Genomic DNA, 27,723 nt, shown 5'->3' with positions numbered 1-27,723 from the left:
TATAACTGAAGCACATTAAATACAATGAGGGAAGTATCCTTTCTATGTGACTAAACTGTATGGTGTGCCACCAGTGGTAGGGGAATGTTAGACTTGTCTGAGTTGATCTGGTAGTGGAACCATTCCTGCAGTATCTGATTTTCTAGTCTTGTGCCTCTCATTTGTTGGCGAGTGTTTATTTACTACCAAAGTAAAAGTAGATTGGTTATATAGTTCTGGTTTGCAGTGTGTTTCATAGCCCTTATACCAAAAACCTGCAGTGTCTAAAATAGACTAATTTTTATGTGAAATCTTTTATTCTGTTTCTTTTCTGGATATTCAGTTTGAATATCACCTTCAGATTTCCCTATTGGATTTTACATTTTATATGTAAATATGCATATATATTTAAATTTATACAAACTCATAAACCCTAAGTTTTACTGTTCTGCAGCTTGATGTAGGAAGAGTGAGAATATGTAAGTCTTCTTTATGGCTATCACACTTATCAGACCTTTGTTCATGTAGTACCTACAGCATGCAGCAATTTTTTTTTTTTAAATTTTTAAGCCAGGATTTTTTTACTTCCTTAAAGTATTGGTTCTGAGCTAATTTTTCAGGAAAGATCATGTACCTGATACTTGTTACTTTAATTGTAATATGCAATTTGCATATTCAGGTGTAATGATTTATATTTTGTATTTATTGGAGTACTTGAGAAAAGGAACTCAGAAGAGCTATATAGTATAAACTGTTATTAGAAGTTGTACCCTTGGACATGCATTATTTTTTATGTGTACACTTGACATTGTCTTATGCATGTTTGTTAAAAGCACGAAAGCTATGAAAGCAGTATGTTATTTTGCCTGGAAAGTGGGATTTTAGAACCACTGGTATTGTCTACTACAAGAGGAAAGCATATGAAGGTTCCAAGGTTTGGGATTTTTTTGTTTTGTTTTGTTTTTGTTTGGTTGGTTTTCTTGTTAGATTCTTCTTTACATAATTCTTACAAAGGAGGTAATGATTTGTTACCAAAATCACATAAAATGACCGTTTAAGGTGTCCACTATGCAGTATTTTTTATGAGTTTTGGTATGGTTCTTTGCTAAAATGCAGTTTCTTACACAGTGTCCCAGGCATTTGCGTAAGTGTTGTTCTGTTTGTGTTGGGGAATATGGGAAGACTGAGCAATCTGAAATACTTATGGTAATGGCACTGCCATTATTGTTGAAGGTGCAGAGATGGAAATGTCTAGTTATTACTGCTTTTTATGCCTCTCAGGTATTGCTCCAGTCAGTAAATTAAATGCTCTGAAGTGATTTTGGTAGATGTTCAGAGAGCTATCCCTCCACAGACTCTTCAAAAACAGGCTAAACTAGGTGTAAGATTTTTACTTTGCTGCTCTACTCATAAGGGTGCACTGTAATAGCTGTATGGATGGCAAGTATAAAAATTAAGAAGCTGGTGGTTGACTGTTTATAGTAAACTTCTGAGTGCTATAATAGCAGACTCCTCTAAGCACCTGCTCCCAAACTGATGACAGACTTCCAGCCTCAGACCTCTTCCCCCCCTCCAGCTTGACACTGGCTTCCTACAGCTCTTGGGTGCAGGAGATGATAGCTTGTACAGTTTTAATTTGCATGGCCTGTCAAAAATAACTTCAGAGTATGCATTGTAAATTTCAGTTTGTTTTCAGGAAGATTAGTGGGTAACTCGTTGTCTGTCTCTGGAGAACAAACAATGAGGACAGCTGCTGGTCAGTCTGTTTCTAAATTGGGATTCCTGTTCCCTCTTTCATTAAAATGTTTCACATTGCCTGTTTGTATGTTGAATTTGTGTTCTGAGGCCACTAACCTCTCCCTGACTTTTGTGACTTTCAGAGGCCTATAAAAACTTTGATAGTATGTCTTTATTTAAGCCACCCAGTTGTCACACTCAAAAGTGGTGAATTTGGAATTTATGCTGAATCAGCAACATTATTCTTCCTTTTTAGTGACGGCATAGTTCAATTAATTTAAAATAAATTTATATTAGCAACAATATGTGTAGAAATTGCTCATTCATTAATATATTTGGAAATAATGTAATTTGGGTTATAATAAATTTAAGAACCTTTCTAAAATTTTCCCAGTATTGCACCTTAATTCAAAATATTCTGTTTGAAAGCTTTCTACATCTCTTCTAGTATTTTTACAGAGAGTAGCAGTGGTTCCTTGGATCTGTTAATGGAAAATTGTTCATGATTAAAATTGATTTTGATACTTTTTTTTTTTCTGCTGCAAATGACAGCTGGGAAGAACGTGTGAGAAAGGCAGTGTGTCCTACAAGACAGAAGCATTAGAAAGAAAACAAAAGTAACTGAGAAGAGAATTGGAAAGAATCCGAAAAAAAGAAGTAACATCAAAGTTAATGCAAAATATTTTCAAAGACAGGAAAATATATTTCTTCTGGGGTAAAAAAAATGGTGGGTTTTTAATTTTTTTTTTAATTTCAGTTTTGTACATTTCATCCTTCATCATTTGAAAAGTAGATACAAATTGGGGCACATCTGTTCCTGATGCTGTAAAGCCTATGACAGCTATCCAGTTTTAGAATTTATTAAAATAAACTATATTCTCTAAACGGTATTTCATCTGTCTTCAGGGCAGAAGTATGCCTTTTGTTTTTGCTACTGAAAACTTCACATGCTTCAGCTCCTGTAAAAGTGTTAATGGATGATAAACTATTAACCAGCAGATACCAGTAGCTTTCAGTTACAACTGACTTGAGTTAGATATGAACCAATGAGCCAGCCCGGATAGATTCGTTTTGTGTTTATTTCTGATCCTTACATCTGTCCCTGCATTCTAATTTTAGCATCTTTGACCTTGTTTACTGTTTCTTTAAGCGTAAAACATTTTGAAATGTTTGTTCTTTAAATTGAATACAATTTAAAATTATATTTCTGTTGATCTGTGTGCTGTGTCAGCTGTAATAGCAAGTGACCCTCAGCAATGATGTTTCAGTTTTGGAGAAAGAAAGTCTGCAAAAGGCGTGTCAAGTACTCTCGGCATGTGAACTATAGCTCATGAATTCAATTAGCTGTAGTTTAATCTATCCTATCAAAGTAGTGGTGGATTTGCTATTCATTGCTCCCTTTACCGCAGACTGTGATCCTGTTTTTAAATATATCAGTCTAAGTTCAGATAATTCAGAGATTGTATGGCATGAGAGAATTGAAGGGAGTAGAAGTGAGAAGCAGCTATGGCAGCAAACAACAAAATAAATAAAGATGAGTTTGGGTAAATGGATAGATGTATACTCATCTATCTACTTATATGGATATGTTATCTACATATAGATACGTATATGTTGCTAAGAAGGTTGATGTATGATGAAGACATACATAGGATAGAGTGAAATAACAAAATCTAGAAGACAATGTTGATTCTGATGAAAAAGGAGAACTTGGTTTTATTTTCAAGTTTTGAGTATGTATAGAATCATGGAATGCTTTTGGTTAAAAGTCACCTTAAAGACCATCTCGTTCCACCTCTCTGCCGTGGGCAGGGACACTAGACCAGGTTGCTCAAAGCCCCAACCAGCCTGGCGTTGAATACTTCCAGGAACCAGGCATCCACAACTTCTCTGAGTAATCTAACCTAGCATCTGACCTAAACCTCTTTCAGTTTGAGGCTGTTCCCCCTTGTCTGTTGCGATCTGCCCACATATGAAGTAGGTTTTTTTCTGTAAGCCACCCTTAAGTACTGGAAAGCCACAATGAAGTCTGCGTGGAGCCTTGCCTTCTCCAGGTTGAGCAACCCCTGCTCTCTCAGCCTGTCTTCATATGAAAGGTGTTCTAGGCCTCTGATGAACTTTTTGTCCCTCCTTTGGACCCATTTTAACAGTTCCACATCTTTTTTATGTTGAAGACCCCATTGCTGGATGCAGCACTCCAGGTGGGGTCTCACCAGAGCACAGGTGCAGCAATCCAGGCAGGGTCTCACCTGCCTTGACCTGCTGGCTTTTGGTGCAGCTCAGGATGCGACTGACCTTCTGGGCTGCAAGCATGCATTTATGGATCGTGTCCAGCTTTTTCATCCATGAAAATCCCCAAGAACTGGTGACTAGCTAACTGCTTTCAGTGACTGGAAAGTGAGGATACTGTGGGCATAAAAAAGGCTCTGTGTGGCTGACTAGATTGTAATTGTAATTGTGATATGATGAGTTGAAGATTTTGTTTCTATTAGTAAGGTTTGTCTGCTAGTCTTCACTATTATTACTACTGTATAACATACTTGATACTCTTTATGACCATACAGAGCATTATGAGTTAAGAACTGAGAAATTGCCTGTGGAACAGAGCAATCAGTAAATGCTTAATGCATTTCTGTCAGTATTTTAAATGTGTTATATGTAAAAGTTAAACTACTGTGTCTAGAGTAGAAGTTTGTGAGAAAGGGTGTAATAAGGATAACACTAATTATGGACTGATCAAATTTAGATCTGTAGATTCTTATCTCCTGATGGTTTCAACTGTCACAGGTAACTGATGGGATTTTTGGGGAATTTTGTGTTGTTTTATGTTTAAAGCTTTGTTTTCCATTTGAGACCTTCCTTAAATTAGCCAGTCCACTGAGATTGGAGAGCTGTCCATGTGCATTGAGTCAGTGTATTGTCCAAACAGTTGTGCTGAAATGCACTTTTTAACATCTCAATTGACTTCTCTTATGTACACATCTTCAGTGATTTGCCACTGTGCTACCCTGTGCTTAGCCACCATCGGGTTGATGTGTGAATCCAGTTAATTGTTAGTATGAGATTCTGCAATCTGAGGGGAGTCTTGAACACTGGGTCATTAGTAGGGATGAGATTTTGTCAGCCCAAACTCCATACATGTGAAGAGTTACATGGTCCTCTCTCAGTGGATTTAAAAACTGAACAAAATTTTTTTGACATATGAAAGAAAGATTGTCAGATGTTATGGCAAGTTGTCAGGTCTTATGGAAAGATTTGTGTAGGGTACATGCTCATGTATGTACCTACTGTTTTCCTCCTTCTTGATTGATATGATATTGTTCAAATCCTACAGCATGAGGATGAGGTGATGTTTTAGTTTACTGAAACCAGTCCTTGAATTGACAGATAATATTTAAGAAAGAACTACTCATAAACAATAGAGAAATAATAAATTTGAACACAAATGCCATCAGAAATGGCACTGAGATCTGTATTTTGAAAGATTGTATGCCATTTAAAGTCACATATACTGTACCTTTAATGGAAGGGACTTAGTGTTCTGCAGTGCAGGTTTTGATTTTCTTAGATTTAGGCCTTCTCACAGTACACATATTGTTTAATATTGGGTAAGTTGGCCATTCCAAAATAACTAGCTATCAAATAGTGTAAAATGAGTGTGAAATCAGCTACCTGCGTTTTGTCATGAATAGTCCAAGAAGTAACAAGCTTAGCTTTTCTACAGTCTTTAGCTTGGAAATTTAGAGTGAACTCTGCAGCTTGCTAAGCTTTCTTTGGTCTGTGTGTGATTGGACATAAGTAGTGCACAATATTTTACTTCCTGTGGCATTGGTATTGAATTTTGAACCTTATCCTTCTCTTTGCTCTTCATGAGACTACATGGAGGATTGTCGGTTTCATAATGTGACTCATGAATAATTTCAGGTCTGATAAATTCTTTATTATACGTATATATTTATTCTTTAAATATATTTGTTCAGGAGCAGCTACTAGTCATTTTAAATGAGATTTATTTCTATAATCTTGTATGTCAATCTTGCTTTTGCATGGAGAAAAAAGTATTGTGTAGGGAGTTCACCTACATTCTTGCCTGTTTGTGACATATTGCATCTTTCCTTCTGTGTTTTCAGATGTATGAAATTTGCAAACTATGTTTAATACAAATTTTGTTAAAAAAATTGAACGTCAGATGACTTTATGCTTAAGGAAAAACAAAAAGATTGTATTGAAATGTCTACCACAGAAATGCCATCAAGTATCTGTCAAAAAGTCTATCCTTACTGTTGCAAAATTATTGACGTTGTTATGATAGATACTGCAGCCTCTGAAACTTACTTTAGTATTGACTGTAGTGACCTGTTCACCTCTTGATTTCTGTTTTCCTGTACATTTAGTTTCCTGAGAGTCACTTTGAAAATCAGAGTTGTTTCATGAAAGTTTGGGTGTAGTTTTTCATAAATTCTCAAATGATCTTGTCTTGGTTCATTTTTGTTCATTTAAATAATGTCAATTATGTACAACATTCTATTTAAAGTCTTATTTGTTGACTTGGATGAGTTTCTTGGCCATGATATTCAGAAGTATAATAGTGGAGAAAGAGATTGGATCCCAGTTTTGAGATGGGAGGGAAAGTGTGTGCATAAAAACTGAGAAGGGCAGTTGAAACTGTTGGAAAATTGTTAGAGTGGCTTTTCTTTCCTATTAAGAAACTCTATAGTAACAGTAGAAAAAACCTAATGTGTCCATTCTGTGTTTCAGTTGCATATTAGGCTGAACTGAAGTTAGAACAGAATTTAAGTTTAGACTTACTTTTCTGCATTGTAGAGAAAAAGCAACGAGTGGTCCATACAATCCTGAGTAGCATGAAAAATTCAGACCATGGTCCTTTTCTGATAGACAATTTAAGTGTTTACACAAGGCAGAACTGTCAAATTACCATTGGCATGTCTTCAGTAAAATCAGGTATTAATACAAATAATATTTCTAGTCTTCTATTACTAATATAATTCTTGGGCACTATAGAGATTTTTTTCTAAAATGTTTAATGTTTGAGAATGGAATTTAGTGGAGACTGGGATTTTGAAACTTACTGTGTTTGTTCCAGTTCCATATCAGATATAACTTTATTTGAATATTGTAGACTTACTTGCGCTTTCTTGCATAATAGTTCTTTATATGGAGAATATTATGATGTCCATACTAGTGCCAAACAATTGTGATTTCATCACCTTGTCTGGTACAGAGTTATACTAATTTTTGTAAGGTATACTGTGTGAGAATTTGGAAAGGTAATGAACACATGAAGTAAATTCTGTATACCTAATGCATCGTTATTCTGTAGTCTCTCAGGAATATCAGTTGATGCTGCATTATAAATATAAACAAAGCCTTCCCTTTGAGGAATACTTTGTTCCAATCATGAATTCTCAGTGTATTGACCTGTAACTAAAAATAAATAATTTGCAGTGCATTTTCCAGGTTGAGATAGAATTTTGGGAGATTCTTACTGGCTCGTAGCTTGATTTTGTTTTGTAAAACTTTGTTTACAGAAGATAGAATACAGAGTTGTAGTGGCACAGCGCACTGCTTGTAGCTTAGAGATGCAAAGTTATTATTTGAGTCTTTCGTGAAGGTATTCATTTTGCTGTAGTTACAACACTAAGTCCTTTGTACATATTATAATAAAATCTCTAGTACTCAGTACAACCCATTCAAAATGAAGATCAAACTAAATAGAAATTTTAGAAAAGGTCTTAATTATATCAGAAATATTTTTCTCTTTTTGCCAGCATAACAACTGAAGTGTGAGTAACATAACAATAGTTTTAAGTACCTTCTAAGACTATTGTGCTGTATAAACTTGAACAACATGTAAAATTACAGACTATGTATAAATTCAGGCTTCCAAATTGGATATGGTTTGAGCTGTGATTATTTGTACAAACTGTATCCTTTCTTGTGTGTAATGTTTAACTATTATCAGGATTTAAATAGAAAATGCTAGATGAATGAGCTGGCATTTTAATAGCATATTTGTGACACTGTGCCAGTAAGCTATATTTAGATAACAGTGCTGAAGATTGTAAAGTCATATAGGTATCATTGGTCATAGTTTTCATGATGTAGGAAGAATTCAGTGAGTTGCTAACAATTCTTTTTTGAACCTCACAAATGTGTACTTCCTTAACAAATTAGCACATTCTGTGTCAATAGTTTCCATGTCATGAAATCCTGCATGCACTTATCAGACTGTATAACTTTGACGTTGGTTTCTTCTGTCTTAATATAGACCTATGCAGTGTAAATGACTATCAAAATGACTACATGTGTAGAATCAACAGAGGTAAATAGGTACTTCTGGGTTCATAAATTGGATTTGTAAAACCACTCTGAATATAGAAGTGCCTTTTTTCTCCTTTCTTGACTTGCAGGGGATTCCACCTATCTGGTCCAAAATAAGTGAGGGTGTTCCAATTCAAAGTGTCTAGGGAGACTGTTGGTCGTTTGCCTAAAAGATGGGAGAAATTCTGTCACTCACCTTGTGTTTGGGGTACTGCCTTCACCTGCAACATTACTACTTTGACTTTTTTGTATTGTGAAAGACTTTCTTTAAGTTTCCATCATAAGTTGAAACAGGCCAAGAACAGTGGCAGCTTTTCAGAACATACATGGATTGTATCTTTTAATGTCCAGCCATAAAGAGATGATATGGACCTACGTGGTGCTTTGTGGTAGTCTTTTATCTTTGAAAGTAGAAAGAACTCCAGTATGACATTTTACAAAAATACCAGTCCTAAGATTTTAAGATATATTGTGAACAGTGAACTTTCTGATGCTTTGAGGTCTTTAACTACTACTCAGTGGTCAGGCTTTGTCTTCATTGGAATGTCCAGAGGTTTGTTGTTTGGTGATTGTTTTTTTTTTTTTTTTTCTATAGCCTGAATTAGCTCTAGGTCAGTTTAAAATTTAAAAATGGAGGTCAAAAGTATGATTGGAAAAAAGAATGGAAAAGTAGGTATTGAGTACTACTGAGCTTTAGTTTCATTTTGCTTTCTGAATATTAGTGTATCTGGTTTTGAACCCGGCCTTTCAAGCTGAGTCTCAATTTTGGTGGTACACATGTATGTAAATATGCAAGTATGTTTCTGGACCAGGGCCTTCTGTGTTGAATTATGTGGTAACACACAAAATAGCAGGGAATAGGTAATCTTGGAATATCTTTCTATTAGTTGCCTATTTAGCTACTTCCTGAAATGCATGAGAGAACTAAAATGTGCTGAGTGCATTTAAATTAAGTCTAAGTCTTAGATCTGTCTTCATCCAGGAGCTCTTCAACATAATCTACTCTTCAGTCTTATACTTTATCTGTTCACCACTTAATATGGTATTTCTACAATGCTTTTAATCTGTTCGAAAAGTATTTAAAAAGACCGTTTTTATGCACTGTGTGAAGTGTCTCTCTCAATTTTTTCTCCTTTAACACTGCTTTAGATGAAGATGGAAGTGAAATGTAATTGAAAGGGATGTATTATAAGAGGTACTAGTCCCTCAAAGGCTTCTGTCCAGCACTGGTGAAGGAGGAAATTGGTCAAGTACCAACAATGTGGCTTTTATTACATTTAGTCAGCAATAATAAACCTTTGTACTTCAACAAGATTTTTTTTGTTTGCTTTTTAAAAGGACACAGGGATATTAAGCCTCATGCTTTCTTTGCGTTAATATGGGACTGATTTGCAGCAAGTAGTTCTTTCTGAAAAGCTGAGTTTTAGGACAAGCAAAAAGATGCTGATTATGGAAAAATCCAACAAGTGTGTAGAGACATTTCTGGGTTGAAAAGAAAGGTTGCTAATCAGGTCTTGGATACCTACTAAGTACCCCCATTTAGACTTACCTAGTTCAGAGGAGGCTGCTGTTAAAGTTTTGATCCATGCTGCTGCACGGATCTGATTTTTATCAGACTCCATGTAGCATTAACTTCTATGGAACTAAGTTCCATAATCCTTCACAGATCATTGCATTTGTGTTTTTTTTCTTAATCATCAAAATTTTATTTCTATTTATTTTTCTCAGATGAAAACATGAGTTTTGGGCACAGACATGTTTTGTAGTTGTTTGGCTGGCCAGTTTTATTTTAAGGTTTTCTGTTTTCTGTGTGTATAATTGTGAGTTTTGTGCATATAATAGTTTCATGGCAACATATGTTCAGCTGTAGCAACTGACAGCAAAAGCTGCTGGAACAATATTTCAAGTACCTGAACAGTAGTGTGTTTTCTATAGAGGTGCTGTTTTAAATTTTTAAGACCAAAATGACTGTTTCTTTTAGTTGAAGTTACCTAAAAAGGGTTTCAGTCTGCTCTTGACTTTGACATGGCAATTTATTTAGTTTTGAGGGGTTTATTTTGTTTTGGAGGGGTTTTTTGGTGAAAAATCAACTAAATATCTCCATGCTGAATTTGAGTAAAGCAACAAGCCAAAACAGTTCTGTAAATGCTTCCAGTAAAGAGGGAAACTGAAGGTGAAGATAGAAGTGCTGATAAATGGAGAGAGAAAGCCTTACTGTTTGTTCTCTTGGGTAAAAACTTGATTGTGGGAATGAAACTTAGCAACTGATCTGTTTTTTGTTTGGTTGGTTTTATTCCCATGTAAGATGTCCCTGCATATGTTCTGCTTTTTCTTCTTACTTTCATTGAGAGGGGGAAAAAAAATCACTGTGAAACACTTCTATCACATTAACTGAATAGAATAAGTGAAAAATTATGTATTAATGATTTACTGGAATTGATTATTTATATACTACCAGAGGTAAACTGCAAGGTATTCGTCCTCAGAGAAAATTAGTCAGTCCCTTTTGGCTTAGACTGCTTCTGGGACATCCAATTCAAAATACTGAGAGTAGTACTAATCCCAGCTCAAGAAGCAGGAGCTATATATTTGCAACTCACACCCATTCACAGACACAAAATCAAACAGTATCTGAAGAGATATCAGGATTCATCACTTTGGGTTGTATTGAAAAATGTTTCTGTCATAGCATTTTTATTACATTTTTTTAAACAATCAAAAGGAGTCTTGGATTTTTATGATTTTTTAATGATTTTTATTTGGGATTTTTATGATACCTAGAATACTACTTTATTCATCTTGTTGTTTTTCCTTCTCTTTGCCTGAGTCTGGTTTACTTTGTGACACATTTTGTTTGTGGTAAGTAGAAGTGTAACACCCCTGAATAAAAATAGTTACTTTTAGCCTAAATGTCCATCAATTTGTCTGAATTTTCATTTTAAGGAAGCTGTTTCATAGTGGTTTTAAACACTTAAAAATAATTAAAGCAATTATAAAAGATTAACTTAGAGCACAAATTGATTTAGAAAGAATACTGAATTACTCTAAACTTGATGGGAATTTTGGGCACCAGTTAATGGACAGAAGTTGGCTAGATGTGGGGTTTGCATGTCTGGCTTTTGTTGTTTGAGGAATTATTTAGAAAGAAACCAACAGGTTAAAAATCCTTCTCTTTAATATTTGCATTCCTCTCAGTTAATGTGTTTATTTTAACCTCTCCCTACCTGAAAGAAGCAATTTTCTGAATAGGATTTGAATGAAATAACCTTTTAAAGTCCAGAGATGGTCTATCTTGCTAGTATAATTTCCAATTTACAGATTCTTTTCCAACTATTAAAACCTGACACTTTTTGATAATGCTTTGATTACCTGAAATTCTCATCAGTTGAAAGAGAATTTAATACTTTCTGGTGTTCTAGCTTGCCATGTGTTGCTAGCCAGACAGGTACCTGATTCTTAGCTTAACTACGTTTGTCTTTTAAAACATGATAGACTAAGGTTTTTTAAAATCAGGTCAAGATACACTGATACACTTAATTTCTAGCAGGTGTTTGGTATCATTTAAAATATGCGATTTCAATAGGCTTTAATTTAGTTCAGCAAATAGTGTAAAGCTTAGTTTCTAGATGAAAAGGAAGTTCATCTTTAAAGATTTCTGTTTGAGCTGTTTTAATAAAAAACCAGTTTTGCAGTTGTGGCCTATCTATACGTCAAGTGCAATATTTAAATAGGTAAAAGTAGAAGTAATAATGACTTTGCAATGTCCTATTCGGAAAAGCTTTTCATCTGCTCATTTATTCATCTTCTTTCTATCAGTGTCTCACGAGTCATAGGTAGAGGAAGGCATGGGAAGAGTTGCAAAGGTACCATTCAAGTAGGGAAATACAAGTTTTATGAGAATTGTTCTGAAGATTGTAGATGTTAAAGTTTTGTGAAGGGACATGCATGTAAATTCAGTGTTCTAAGAGCTGTTTAGAAATTGAATGGATTTAAGGTTACCATCGCCAGCAGCATTTATTTATTGGTCCCTGGTATTTCAAAATAAGTAAATAAAGAATAGAGAGAGGAGAAATTTCCAAGGATTCTGCTTGTTTTGTTTAAAGACATCTTGATATTTAAAGTATTTTTACAGAGAGACAATAATTTGTGAGCCAAAAAAAATAGATAAATCCGGGATTATAAAGGAACTTGCATCATCAATGTTCAGTTGATTGGCACATTTTGGAAATCAGAAACCTGTCTCTGAACTATGTGAAAAACAGGAAACTTGACTGATGGCTATTAATTAGCCTAGTGTTTCCTGTGTCCTTAGTTCATTAGGATTGTAGTTCAGAAAGATTTAAATGGGTGGGTCAACAATGAGAGTTGTTGACGCAATTCCTTGGTATTCTCTGGCATATTAAATCTTGTGCAAAGTTGAAAAGAGACTATAACGAATTACAGGTTGTTAAATGCAGTTTTAATGGTGTGTTGTTATAGACTCCTTGTACACCAAGTAAGAAGGAACATGAAAATATGCTAAGTCTTTGGAATCTTTGGAAATTTCTTACAGCAGCCCCTTTGAGTCAGAAGCTAGGCTGTATTTGAACATGCATTGCTAGTTTCTTTTTGACTTCAGCTGAGCTGGTATAAAGAATTAATGATACTGAACTTCCAATTTAAAAATGGTTTGACAAGGGGTGAGTCTATAATCTGAAACAGAAGTAAGGGAAAACCACTGATATGCCACTGGCAAAACCATATTTGGGACAGGTAGTCTGAACAGTGATGATCTTGCCTGGAATGTGGTGGTCATAGTTCTTGCTGTGTTCTTGTTATCTCACATGCTTGCTAAGTAGAAAGACATTTTCTCTATCCAAGGGGTACTTAGTGTAAACTGAATCATAGCACAATGCATGAATGAAAAGCATCATAGAAGCAAGCTGCTCTGGCAGAGCTGCACAGGGTGAACTCTACACATGCATCTCTATTTTCTGTGCTTTTAAGTGCTTTTAATCAGACTGTCTCTTATTTCACTGCATATCATTGAAGTATATGCAAAAGCTTTACAAAAATTGTGGGTTGACATTTCCTTCTTATATTCAGGAGTATGAGATGAGCAGTTCTAGACAGAAAAAAAGGCCTCCTATAGAACCTCTTTTAAATTTCATTATTTCTCTGACATGTTTTTCAGTTGTAGATATGAACCCTCTAGAGTGATGCAGAGCTATAAAAGCAGTGGTCTAAGAGTTACAGTGAGCAATCTACAGCTGACTTGCAGAACAGCAAAGACACTGAATTTGGCATTTTCAGTTGACACTGGTTTATGGGTTGAAACATTAATAAAAATGTGAACTTGGCTACTATGATTTCCAAAATCATCATCCTCATTTTGAGTTGTCCTTTGATGTGCCATCTGCATCATTTGTTGTAGAAGCCCACAGTTACTTGTGCCTTGTGGTTTCCCCATATCTTTCTCCCAAGTGTTAATCTTCTTATTACCGGTCTGTTAGGGCAGGCTCATTTCCTTTGCTGTGCCACTTCCTTGTCAGGAATTAGTAACAACCTCCATTTCCCAGGCTAGGCTGTTCAAGTTCCATCCCAAAATGAGACAAAGTTTAAATGGAAGATGAATTTGACACTCAGTAGTGAATTTGTAATGTGATACAATTTGCTTAGTTCATCTCTGATAGTCAACAGAATTAAGTCTGTTGTGCTTGTGGCCATCAATAAAGACTAATATGGGTCACAGTAGGAAATGTTTCTTCTAACTGTAAATAAAAGTGAATGCATCTGATGGTTTTTGTAGGCATCTGTCGAAGTCGGGACCAAACCCTTTGGGACTCAGAAAGCAGCCCTCGGGGTGGTAGATCTCACATGACCTAGTTTATTCTTCATTAAAACAGATGGTATCTATCTAAGCAAGGCAAACTTGGTTTTAAGAAAGAGCTGGGGATTAAAAGGATGGGAAGCTGGAACAGCCGGGCCTAATTAATGGGAGCAAATAAAGAGGCAAACTGAGCATTAAATTAGTCACCTACATCAATAGCAAAATAGTCACTACATGACTACTCACCACTTGTTTTAGCTAAACAAAAGTTGCAGGATTGGTTTTCCTAGCATCAAAAGTATCTAAAATTGCATCAGAAATGTTCCCACATTCTTTATTCTTTTCTACCAGGCTTCAAAGAGAGTAAAATCCTGGAAACTGGCTGTGGTATTTTGGCATGGCATTAGGGAATCCAGCTTTTGTAAGACTGAAAATGCCTTTCTTGCATTTGATATTTAGGCCAAGCTGGTCCTCAGCAGGTTTTGGCCCTTTGTGTGTGTTTAACATGAGAAGGTTACCTAATGGAGAAGATTGCTGGCATTCCTTCAAGCTCTACTACCATATAAAATATGCAATGGGATCAAAAAAATTTATTGTTTCTGTTGTAAACAGATTGTACTGGATTAGTGGTTAGCATTTTGCATATTTTTATTCTGTTTGCCCATTTAGTCCTGAAAATCCTGAATTTTGTTGTAAATAGCACAGGCACTCTTCGCTTTCTTTTGTGGCCAGAAACCTTCACCTGCCATATGCCTTATCAGGGAGAAGGGGCCTGCACAAATAAACTAAACTGCACAAATCTGCCTTCGACCTTCTAGTAATAGCTGAAGTATAATTTTCTGAGGTGCTTTTTTTGCTCTAAAACTCTAATAATATGTACTGTAAAGACAGGTAGGGATATGCATGTGCGTATGTAGCCGTTGCTCTTCCTTCAGCAGGATAGTACTTGGTAATTCTCAGAACTCATCCAGAATGGTACAAGGTCCCTGAAGTTCCCTTGGTTTGAACCAAGTATGAAATAAATGTCAGTAGAATAAAGTACAGATTTGTATGTACTGAATTTCCTTTCGTTCATAGCGTGCAAGTATAAAATATTTCTATTTTAAGGTAATCCTAAGGAATGTTTGTTTACTTATCTGTCACAAAAGGTTGAATTCATTTAGCTCATTCAGCTAAGCTCTGAGGTAATCAGGGAAAAAGGTTGAACAATCCTTTCCAGATTAACAGAAACTTCTGTGAGTTTAGTGTCTGTTTCGTGGAGGGCAAAAGGCAGTGGTGCTTTGATGGAAGACTGGTAACCCTGCCTTTCTTTGCTTCCAAAAACTTTCCCTCAAATTTATGGAGTTGGGCCTTTGTCTTACACACTGCCACTTCACTGCTTCAGTTTTTTAGTTTTCTTACTGTGAATCTGAGGAGCAGAATTTACACCTAGTCACAAGAAGACCTGTTTATATAAAAGAGTTAGGTTTTCTTGACTATGCTAAACAACCATTACATCATCTTGTCTCAGCCTTCCACTTTGACTGTCATCCTGTTCCTTCCCCCAACCCCCCTAGTTGCAAGGAAGAAAATTTAAAAAATGTTTGCAGAAATGGCTAGAAGTATGAGCAGGGGACCCAGACCAAAAGTTTGAAGTGAGATATTTAAATTATAATCGGTTTTGTATGCAAACTTTATCTGGTTATTTGAAGACTGACTGAGCATGAAAAAGAAAAGGTTAACAATTAGTCCCATAGAAAGGTGGTGGGTGTGTGTCTGGGTACTGCCAGCTAATGCAGGCCTAGTGGCTGCATTAGCTATAAATGCAGGTGATGGCTAGAAAATTCATATTATGAGAGGTGTCTGAAAACAAATATTAGATGGCTTCTTAGTCTATACAGTCTTGTTGATTTCCATTGTTGCTTGAAATTGGGTTAAAGATGTTTGAAAAAAGACTGCCTGCGATCAGTTCAAAAATAAAACTGGTTAGGGAAGTTCTGTGTTCTCGCCTGTCTGTGTGGTCTTCTGGTTTTCCCGGAGGCACTCTAGATTAGGTGCTTGCCATTGTTCTGGAATAGCTTGCCAAGCTTTGCTGTTCCTGGCAAAGGCGTTTTTAAGGAGGCTGTGTTTTCAAACTTAGGAGTATTGCTAAATAAGTCCCTGACAGGTTCTTTGAAAATAGATGGAACTTGTGATTTTGTTATTTCTGCGCAGCAGTTTGTACAGTTAGACCAATAGCGTAAGGAAAAGTAAAACATTCTAAAATAAAAGTTTCTAGGACAAGTAGAACAAGTCATGAAACATGCAATCACTAGAGACCTAGGAGCAATTAGGTATGTATTCACTTCTGACTTTCCTGTTGCTTATGTCTGTGGAAGCACTTTGTTCATACAGGTGTCAAAATGCATGTAAAACCCACATTTGCTGATGGGGTTAGTACTGTTAATTTCCCTGAGTTCACATTTGGAAGTTGCAAAAATGAAGGGTGATTTTTAGTTTCAGTGTGCAATATGACTAGTTATCCCTCACAGTGTTTTTACTTAGAATTAAAATTTCAACTCCTAATTTTGAAATAATGTAAGTTACTTTTTTTTATTCTGTTTATTCAACGTAGATGTAAATAATCAGTATTTAAAACAGCTTGAACAGATGTCTCTGCTTGGAAGCTTTTGGTCCTTAATTTTTTTGTATGGGAGTTTTTTACTGCAAAAGCTCATCCCTGAGCAAATAAAGTTGTTTACAGGTATAGTCATGTAATGTGACTACATTGTTAAAGGATTTAATTGCATGATAAATTTTCCAGGGTAACCTGATGGCTTACTTTTTTATAATAGCAGGCTTTTTCTGAGACCTCTGTACAGTTTTCATGGTTAAAGAACTGTAACTTGGGACAGGTGGGAACGTAAAACTTCTTTGATAGAATCTTTTGTGCTTGGACAATGGTAATCATTGATGTGTTTGTGTAGTGAGAAGTTTTATCTCAAAAGCTGGCTTTGAAAACTGTATTGTTAGGGGAGCTGCAAGTTCCATAAAACTGGATTGCTGGAGTTGGTAGTTTCTAGTTTGTAAAATGAGTACTTTGTTTTGTTTTTAAGTAAATGCAATGGTCTTAAACAATATTACAGATGACTGGAAAGAAAAACTGTTAAATAAAATGTAAATGTTTTAGGTGAGAATAGACATACAGAAAACAAACATTTTAAAAATAAATTCTCAAGTTTCTTGAATTTACCAGAGGCAAAAATTCCTTTGTCTTTTCTCCCCAAATAGTGCTGTTTTAGAAGTTCATTTATTGGTCTCTTTCCCCTACCTATCTCTCAAAAATCTGTTTCCTTTCACATACGTACTCATCTCCTTGCACATGTTACACATCTTAGAAAATTAAAATTGTCTGGTAGTATAGATTGATGGTAACTGATTAACACAATCCGAAATCAATTGACATACCAATTAATAATCCTGTAATGCGTCTGTGGGCTGCCTTTCTAGGGTATGTGCAGGGAAAGGGAAGATTGTGAGCTCAAGTACAGGATTTTGACTTTTTTGGAGAGAGTGACCTTTTACAAGTTAGGCACTTGGTTTGAATGCCAAGTGTCCTTTATAGCAGCACATATTTCTGTCAGAATGGGATTAAAAGTATTTGGTGAAGTTCTGTAATGGAATCTACATGGCATTGTTTAATGAGCTGAAAAACAATAAGCAACCATCCAACGAGCCGAAATGTCTGTTCAAATGTGTAACACTGTGCTGCACTACAAATAGTAATGTGGCTAAATGTGCTAGTTTTAACTTTCATTTCAAACTAAAAGAAACTAAAAGTTCAGTTATGTATGATTGTCACTAGCTCAATGCACTGAAAAGGAACTTTAATGACTACTGTATGATGATGATGATTGAATAGACAAATGCTAATACGTTATTTAAAAGTCAATATGTTTTTTATTTTCCTTTTATATTTTTAAGAGTGAATTGAAAAAGGAATACGTTAACTCCAAAAAAGGGTGCCAGAGAGCTACTGTTTCCAAGTGATAAAATGCTGCAGCACTATAAGCAGATTTTTTTTTTAAATTTCTTTTTAGAAAGGTCAGCACCTTTTTAGGTATTTTTTTCCCATTACTTCCTTATCCTACTGAATCACTTCACCTCTCTGTGCATGTTTAAGGGAATAATTCCCTACCCTGAATAATTGGAGACTGGAGCTGTTCTCAGTCACCAAACCTTGGGAGATGAATACTTTAAATTTTTTTTGTTGTCATCATGATTCTGTATTTTGTATTCTTTGCATTATGAGTTCTTACGTTTTAAGCCTTGATTGATTTTGAACTACCTAGTTTTAATAATTAATAAATGGAAATAATGAAATTCTGAAGAGAGTGTTTCCCAGCTTTTCTTCTGCATTTGGCAACAGTTTTGCTTCTTCTATTTAAATTGGTTACATTTGAAACTTACATATTACATACTTATTTTTTGTGTGCATCTCCATTACCCTTTCTCAGGACCATTTCTCTTCTTTGCGAGAAATGCTTCCAGTATCTATCCAAAGAGTTGCAGTATCACAATACCATTATTTTTTATCAAATCACTATTGACAAAATCGAGAAATCCCAAGAAAAAGAATTCTGTGAAAACAGGTAGAATATGTGAAAATATGAGGAAAACCAAAACCAACTAACCTGGAATTGAGTTCCTGTAGGTTTTGATTTAGCAAGTTATCATTGTTTTTTTTTTTCTCCTTTTACAATAAATTGATGTTTCTACTTCAACTTTTCAGGCACGGGTACCTTTGGACGTGTTCATCTGGTGAGGGAAAAAATGGGCAAACGTTACTTTGCACTGAAAGTGATGAGCATTCCTGATGTCATTCGACTGAAGCAAGAGCAACACGTGCACAACGAAAAGTCTGTCTTAAAAGAAGTCAACCACCCCTTTTTGATCAGATTGTAAGTTCTTGTGTTTTTTTAATTCATTTAACTCATGCATTAAGTGCAGTTAAAATATTCCAGGGTCTCATTGGAACTTCTTACGTAAATCAACCAATGCTGAGCATTTAATTTCTATTACATAATCCAGACTAAAATAGACTTTGGACTAAAATATTTATTATAGAAGAATGAAGAATTTAAAATCAAGATGCATAATTTAAACATTCAAGCAATAATTTATGATAAGAATTTTTCTGTCTCTTATTTTCATACTGCAGAAGAGAAATCGTCTTAAGTGAGGGGAAAATACTAATGAAGAATTGTTAGGATTTGCTTATCAAAATGACTTCTAGAATGATCCTTGATGTTAGAAATGTGATAGAAGTATTTTTACATGTATGTCTTGTAGGTATCTAGCTAAAGATAGCATTAAATTTAAATATCTGCTTTTTAAAAACTTATGGGAACTTTTGGAAACTTTAAGGAGTTTAAATAACTGCATCACTTCTTGGACTTTGATATTCCCATATTTAAGGTTGTTAAGTGATGGAACCTATTGAGAAACATGTTTTAAACACAATTCATAAAGAACACTTTTTTTTTTCATGGAATTATGGTAATTCTAATGATCCCAATAATCCCATTGTTAAAGATAGAAGTTATCATACTTTTCTGTTCACAGCACCACAGCATTTCTTGTGTATCTGAGTCCAGATCTATTAATTGGACAACTAAAACTCTGGGTAATTGCAGAGTTAATTTCCATTTATATTTTCTCATGCATGGATATAGGGCTATTGACCAAGATTTGTTTTGCTTTTACCTGCCTTAATCAGTTTTACATAAAAGTAGACAAAATTAGCCTTAGTTAGCCTCTAGCTGCCAGGAGTGCAGTCTCCTCCCAGGGCTCAGAAAGTATCAGAGAGAAAGAAGAAGGAACAGCATGGTAGTCATCCAGAAGATGGAATGAGCCCTGCAGGAGGAGGATTTTTCTCTGGTGTGTTGTTGCTTTTTCCAGCATCATGATGCAATTAGTTTCCAGCTAGTGTTCAGAAATCCTGTGTATGGCACAGTATCAGTAAGATGAGTTCTATGGTGTGTGTGGAGTTTGAGATGCTTGGAGGAAAGCAAGATGAAGAGGCTGAGTGCATCTGGTTAGACTGGTTGGAATACGGACGGAACAGGGGGAACAGGATTTTATGTGTATGTCTATGTACATAAGTAAATTCTTTAAAGAAAACCCTACCAAACCCAGCAAAAAACCCCAGCTAAATAGGTCTGAGTGTCAGGAAGAGTGAGAATAGAGAAACCTGTGTGACATGTCAGAGATAGGGATGCAGGGATCATGTCCATACAGAAGTGATCAAAAATCCAAACTGATAAGTTTTCTTGAATTTCATTCATACCTTATTTCCAAAATACCAGATTTTTAAAGTTGCCAAAGGACACAATTCAAATGGAAGTTTACTTGTGTGCAAGGCAAACATTTTTCACGTCTTCTAGAGCTCTGCCTTTTCTGTTGAAATGTCCAATGAGACATTGCATCAGCTGTACTCATGTAATTTTCCATGTGATGCCTTTGTCCCTTGGCAAAGGAGACTCAAAGCAACCTAGCTGAAATGAGGTAGTTAAAATTTAAGTCACAATAATATTTGTGTGCTTTGGGTTAAACAAGTTTTCATGGGTGATTATCACTGACTGTATGACAAATAACACTTTCTATAGCTTTTTATGTGGGTAACAGCTTTTTTCAGCTGCCCAATAGATGTGGATTTTTCTATGAATTCTTTAAAGTGTTTTACTAAGTGTTTAACAAAAAGGGAAAAAAATTGATATAGTTCTGCTTCAGTGCCTTTAAACTGTGTTATCTATTTCCTGGGTTTTATATCTTCAGTTAGCTTCACCATCTTAAACATGGATGGTATTTTCCTCAAGGAATCTGTGTCAGTGAAACACAATACTTCAGCATTTTATGATGGAAAATAATAAGTAATGCTGCACATAATTGATTTCCAGTGTTCGTCCTTCCTATGTCTTCCTTTATATAAAGAGTTTATATAACTTTTTTTCATTTTCCTGTTGCTTGTGAGAAATGTCTTGTCTGCATTTAGGGAGGTCTGGTTTTTCTGCAGACACTTAAGTTATTTATCTACATATTTTTTTAAACAATTTTTTGTAAATGCTTGTTTGGTGCTCTTGCAATCTTTACTGCATGTTTGAGTGATATATCATACCTCTGTGTGCAACACTTCATAGTGAGCTGTAATGTTGACATGTATCTTTTGATTTTTTTTCAAGAGAACAAGATTTAATAAAAGTCCACTATGTCTTGTAGACCTATAAGCTAAAACTAAGGTTGTTTGTAAGCTAAGGTTGTCTCTGAGAGTTCACAGTGGCATCAAAAGTTCATGTAGTAAAGCTGAATTGTAGAGTTAACATCACCATGCATATTATTCTGATCACAGCTTCTGAGATTTTTTTCTTCTTTTTTGTATTGGAATTACCATTAAAGCAATCTGCATTGCAAGTATTGAAGTTCTTAATTTTGCTCTTTTTCATGTATATCAAATAACGTATCCATTTTTTCTGTGAAAACTACCGTAAAACTACTTTGTTTTAATGGTCTAGATCTTCCACTTTTCCCCCTCTGTGTTCTTTGTCAGATTTTGCTCTTTCTCTCCACGTACATGTTCTTTTAAATATGTGGTTTGCTTTGTTTTGCCCACTCCTGTTCTTCTTTCATTGTTTTATTATTTATTAACTACCTAAAGTACATCTCCAGAGTGTTTTTACCAACAGTCAATAAAGGTACTGTGGACATCATCAATAGTCAATTCATTATGTTGATGGCTGTCGTAGGGAAGAAGTTCCATAAAAGCAAAGGCGAGCCTGGACTCTGCTTTCTTCATCACTTTGAAGGAATGGAGGAGCTGTTAGTGATGTCTGGTAGTCCATCTCATTTTCTTGGTTGCCTCAGTGCTGGTATTAAAAAATAAAACCTTACTGAGTAAAAGTCATTCAGGTGTTTGGGACCTCAGCTTACTCTGCCTGTCTTTGCTGAGGCTCCCTGCCTTGATTAAGTGCCAGATAATACTGCAGAAGTACTTGTGATACTGCAGAGGCAGTTACAAGAAGCTAAAGTAACCTCTCATCTTGTATCAATAAAGTAGGTAGGGATACAATGTTCTCTATCTTTTATTAAAATATTGGGGCTATCTTTTTTTTAAATGATAGTGTTCTTCAAGGTGTTGTTACCAGATGGTTAGTTTCTTCTTAACAGTTGAGTTACATTTGGGTGTGTGGTATGTGAGTTGTTTAGTGTGGATAGAAAGAAAAACAGCTTAGTTTAGGGGAATGTGGGAGGGAAGATTACTGTATTCTGTAATGAAGTATTTTAAAGCCACATGGAATTATTTTCTTTCTTCCTTACCTGTTCCTTACTGTTCTTTACTGCACACTAATAATGACTGTACCACAATAATAGTTCTTAAATTGAAGGTGGCAGTCTGAGGAATGGAAGGTACTTATCACTGGGTTAATTCTGAGGTACAGAAATGAATCCTGTTTTGCTTTCATTTTTGCTTTCCTATTGCTTTTTGTTAAAAGATACCATAGAAGAGCAAGCATTGTGATCTGATGCTTTAGCTGGGGTTGTGTATTTGAGGGAAGAAGAGATAGAAGGACAACTCTGTGATGTCTTATTTTGAATGTATTGTCATGAAAGTCTTTACAAAAGCAGATTCTGCTCACCCCCATCACTTTGACAGTGTTTCATTACATAAAATTTAAGGTGTGTAAGAAATGCCTGATCTTTATATCAAGTCAGTTATTTGGTGCTTAGCAGAGACCTATTTTGTACAATGCAACAGAGTCTGTCAGTTAATTTACTTCCTTGGCTTGTGCTGTACTCATCCTTAACTATCTGTTTTATGTTGCAGGTTAAATCAGCTACCTTGAATGTCTGTTACATAATCTTGCTGGATTCTTGGGGATTTAATAGTTGCAGACTAGACATCAGAAATTAGTTACATACATTTTACAGAAATTTTCTTCTAAAGCAAATTGGAGACATAATTTCTTTATTCAGTAAAATAATACTTTTATTACAGATTTTGGACCAACCATGATGAACGTTTTTTATATATGTTAATGGAATATGTACCAGGAGGAGAACTTTTTAGTTACCTGCGCAACATGGGGCGTTTCAACAACAGCACAGGACTGTTTTACTCTGCGGAAATTATTTGTGCAATAGAATACCTGCACTCCAAAGAAATAGTTTATAGAGACTTAAAACCTGAAAATATATTACTGGACAAAGAAGGACATATCAAGCTTACTGACTTTGGATTTGCTAAAAAGCTGGTGGATAGGTAAGTGGGGTTTTCTTATGGTAATTACATTTTGCTTGCTAAACAGTTATGAACAAGAAGGTTTGATTTCAGCACTTCATCTGACACCCCATGTGATTCATACATGTCAAGTCATTTAATATGAAGGAAGTGATCATCTTGAAATGGCTGCATGGAAACCTGTATTACCCCTTAAGTATAATTAGGAGCAATATCACACATAAGCAACAGTAGAAAAATATTTTTAGATGAGTGATTTTATATATTGAAGTTTTCAGCAGTCATCTTATATAAAGGGAGTTCATTAAAGTAATATGGGCAAATATTAAAATCTGTACATTAATCCTCCATACATATTGAATGGCTAAATGTTTTGTAACTCATGTTTCCTTCTGCTTTCCTTTTAGAGGTTTTTGAAGTGTGAGAATAACATTTTAAAACTGCATACTGTGTTAGCCTGTTGCTAAAATGAAACTGCAAAAATCTAGACAAAAACAATGAAACCAGTTTCAGCAGGATTGGTTTATTTAACTGTTAACTTTTACATTACTGTAAGCTTTAATAGTATATATAAACTTTTTGATAATGCAGAGGGTTTTTTCTCTCTGTTTGAACTACTCTTCCAAGATGACATGCATGTTCTTAAAAGGAAGCAAGAGCATTGAGATTCAAGAAAACGGAGGGAAATCTAGCCTGTCGTATCAGAAAAGCAATGTGACAAAGTTTGATATTATGCCCTTGAGCCATCTCTTGAGGGGAACAGTTTTATATTGTTCTAGTTGAGGCAGCTAGTTAGGTGTTATATAGGTGCTTATTCTCTTCACTCATCTGTGTACCTGTTTGATGCTGCTTTTGCAACAGATGGTTCGGTGGGTGAGGATAATTCTACAACATCAATTTGAAAGGAGAGTGGATCTCAGGGAGCTACTTAATGGATCCCTTACAAAGTAAAAGTCAGATAAGAAATCAAATCATGTTATGAAGGTCATAATATCTGCTTCCCCACGGGTTACATGCACACAGTGCTGGGTTGCCTTGGCACAGAAAAATGGTAGACAACTAATAACTAATAAGCTGGTTCTATTCACCTTTAAGGTCTACAAGTATGTTTGAAAACCGTAGAATTTTAATATCAACACATTTGATTGAATTCAATTTCCATTGGGCAAGCAAATAGGCATCCAAATGCTGACCTTTTCTTTCAATACTTTGTTTTTAGATCAAAATAACTTCTTGCAGAAAGAGGTAATGCTACTTCCATGTAAGAAAGTGGGACAATCTCTTTATAAGACATTTTCGTGCAAATTCTTATGACTTTCTCTTGACATGTAGATACTGCCACTTAGTGGTTATTCTTGATTTGGATTTCTGTGGCTTTAAGGCACAACAGAAGTAACCCTTAGTTAAAAAAGGTGATAGTTCACATCAGAGTATATTTTTCAACCTGGAAGATAAATCTCTATGAGTGGATTGGTTCGAATGCATTTTAGGACATCAAAACAAGTTATCACTACTGGTTTTAATTGTTTTTTTTTGTTTCCCATGTTTCCTGGAGGGGAAGTGAAATCGATTAGCTTGTGTTAAATTGAATCATAGAAGACTATAGTAGTTTTATATTCCTAGCTGATTTACCTGTAAATGAACGACAGGTAATATAAATACAGAACGTAACATTGGAAGGAGCAAGAACATTATCAGTTAGAGCAAAGACTTGCACCTGTGCAAGTCTGGTTTAGTTTTTTGTGTTATTGGTTTTCTTGGAACTACATGATAGTTCCAATAGCACACTCGCTAGTATATTAGCTGAAGTCATTTTTGCGAAGCTGGTTTTGTCACTGTAAAAATACACAATTGTCACCATTTATCCACAAATGCACTCCAGTAAGTTCTTTTGTTTATGGCATAGACTATTTAATTAAAATTATGGGATACGTTTTATCATTTTTATGTTGGCAAACATCTGTGCATATGAATCTTACATGTACATGTACACGTGTGCAGATGTGTGTATATATACAGTGTATGTGAATTGCAAAAATAATACGAAGCATTTATGGTTTTCAAACATTATGAGGTAACCTGCCACTCAAGATCAGCAGATATATTCCTAGAGAGAAGAAGACACGATATGGAAATTAAAGCATCATCTCCAGGAGACCTTTGATACAATTACACATTCTTGATACATAATACTTCACATGACAGATTCTGTAGCTGCCTAATTGAGGTTTTGCTGTACACATTTTCCTTCCTTCCCATTACGCTGTGTGAAAACACGAAGTGTTCACCATGTCCATCTCCAATTAAGCTGCTCTTTAGAAGAAGTGTCTGGCTCATAGCTCATGTTCCCACTCTGGGAAGCAGCCTACATGTTTACCTTCTTATTAGTACAATTTCTGAAGGGCTAGATTCTTAATATTTTCTTTATATAGACAGAGGAAGGAGAGGAGGTTTTCTTTTCTCCTTCTGTTCCTTGTTGGTATGTCCTGTTTATCCTTGTTCCTCCTTTTGCAGTCGTAGTGTACGTTTAAAAATTCTAAATTTTTCTCCAAAACAGTGTGTCTTTGCCTCAGCTGCTGTTTATTTCTTCTCTTTTCCACTTTGATGTTGCTTAACTGAAGACTTAATAACCTTTTCAGTTTCTTGTAAGTACATTTATACTTTAAAAAAGGGGCAATGTCAAGAAGACGATGGGGAGGGGATTTTTATAAATTATTGTTACGTGAAGGTTCTAGAAAGGATTTGCTTTGAACTTTACAGCCATTACATTTGTAGACCTTTCTTCTTCTGAAAAGTATATACCACGTTTTGTGTATAGTATTTTCATTAAAAATTTTTTCTAATCTGGTCTTTTTTTTGTATATACTTTTGGTTGGTTTTTTTAATTCCTGTGTTCTTTCAGAGAAGCTTAAAACTAATCTACATGGAATTTGATATTTTTTTATGCTCAGATTTCACTCAGAAAGTTATAAAAGTTTTAGGTAAAGTTAAAACTTTCTTTTTTTTTTTTTTTTTGAATGTTAATTTTAGTTTCTTCAGTTTATATTCCTAAAAAAAAAGTACCTGTGAAAGTCTTTTAGAAACTTGAAGTGATTAATCCTAAATTTATTCAGGATAGTTCTGCACTGTTCCTTAAGCTGAATGTGCCTCATGTTTTTTCTACAGAGTGGATATTGCAGAGAAAAAAACTAAGTAAGACACACAGTAAGTCTGGTTTACAAAGTGTATTGTTTGTCACTGTAGAAACAAGCAAGAACGTCTTGCAGAACAAATTTTTGTGGGCTGGAAACAAAGCAATCTTTATTAATAGTATTACAAACAAATAGCCAGAATACCAAAAAGAACATTTTTGGTAATCTCTGGCTCATATGCTAGAAACCTGTCACAGAGATGGATGCTGAATGGTGTAGAATGCTAAAATACATTAACCATCGAGACTTAACTTCTTCAAATAGTACTCTTAATAAGTCCCACAAATATTATTTTATAACTTACCTTTGTAACCACAGTAGATTCTTTGTTTTATTTCCACATTTTAAAATTCAATGTTCAACCTTATCAACTATTGCTTACCTGCATTTCAACTTTTTTCCTGAAAATGCAGAGCAGTGGATGTTTTCTAGCAGTTTCAAGGGAACAGTCTTTTCTTATTTTTCTGCATTGTAATTTATCTTCAAAAGGATGATCTGGACTTTCAGATGAGTATGAAATAGTCATAAAATAGTAATAATAAAAAAATAATTTAGGCATGTTATCTATTTATAGCTCTTACTTGATGTGTTTTCCAAAATATTAAGTAGTTTGTTTCTTGACCAACAAAAGGGGAAACACAAGTCTTACACATCTTACAGCAAAATACGTAGCTTGGAAAAGAACACGAGCTTCTTCTCTGTTTTTGTGTAGTCAATGAGAATAAATTTCTTGGTGGTAATAAATTTTATTTCCTAGTGCAGCTAGGAGATTTCAAGTTATGTTAGCCTTTGCTTAATTCGCAGTTTTCCTCTTGCTTCCATAAAAAGATCTTGTTAATAACCTGTATGGTAACTGAGTCATTTTAATTACATTGTCCCCAGCAAATTGTGTAGGTCCTGGAAGTCATGGTCAAATGATTTATTTTTTTCTTGTATGTAAATGACCTTGATAAGGGATGAAAACCTTCTTCTTCCCAAGTACAGTAAAACTGTCAGCTGCTTCACTTGCAGAGCTGGCTAAATCAGTGTAATTAACAATGCATACAATGCTGTTTTGCATATAGCTTTTTAAATTTGGTAGAGGGAGAAATTTTTATTTTAAAAGACAACAGAACTTTGCTGTTTTTTCTGAATTCCGTAGTGCTGATCCATGCAACTGCTAGATGGCAGTAGTGTCAAGCAGTGCTGAAAGTAAGAGATTTCTTCAGTATGCTTGATCTGGAAAATGAGAGTTTAAACTTTTTTAGATAAATTTATGATAAAAATTAAAAATGCATTGTTTACACTAATGAAGGTAGTTTCAAGAGCCATGAAGCATGTTGGATGCACAGCGTGTCTTATGCAGTCTGACAGTTTAGCTGGAGTAATTTAGCTTTCACCATAGGAAAATCAAGCTTGAAGAAATTCAAGTC

General features: G+C 35.0%; 1 protein-coding gene across 4 annotated transcripts in view; it reads left to right on the top strand.

The window, feature by feature from the left end:
* PRKX (protein kinase cAMP-dependent X-linked catalytic subunit) overlaps nt 1-27,723 on the top strand; it is a 59,275-nt gene that overhangs the window by 6,882 nt on the left and 24,670 nt on the right. For all 4 annotated transcript variants that reach the window (XM_064646542.1, XM_064646541.1, XM_064646544.1 and 1 more), the window contains exons 2-3: nt 18,618-18,786; nt 22,878-23,141. In XM_064646542.1, the coding sequence (XP_064502612.1) occupies nt 18,618-18,786; nt 22,878-23,141 (433 nt within the window). The remainder of the gene's footprint in view (nt 1-18,617; nt 18,787-22,877; nt 23,142-27,723) is intronic.

Source organism: Pseudopipra pipra, chromosome 2 (assembly GCF_036250125.1).
Source record: "Pseudopipra pipra isolate bDixPip1 chromosome 2, bDixPip1.hap1, whole genome shotgun sequence".
Taxonomy (NCBI): domain Eukaryota; kingdom Metazoa; phylum Chordata; class Aves; order Passeriformes; family Pipridae; genus Pseudopipra; species Pseudopipra pipra.
This window is presented reverse-complemented; position numbering and strand designations above follow the sequence as displayed.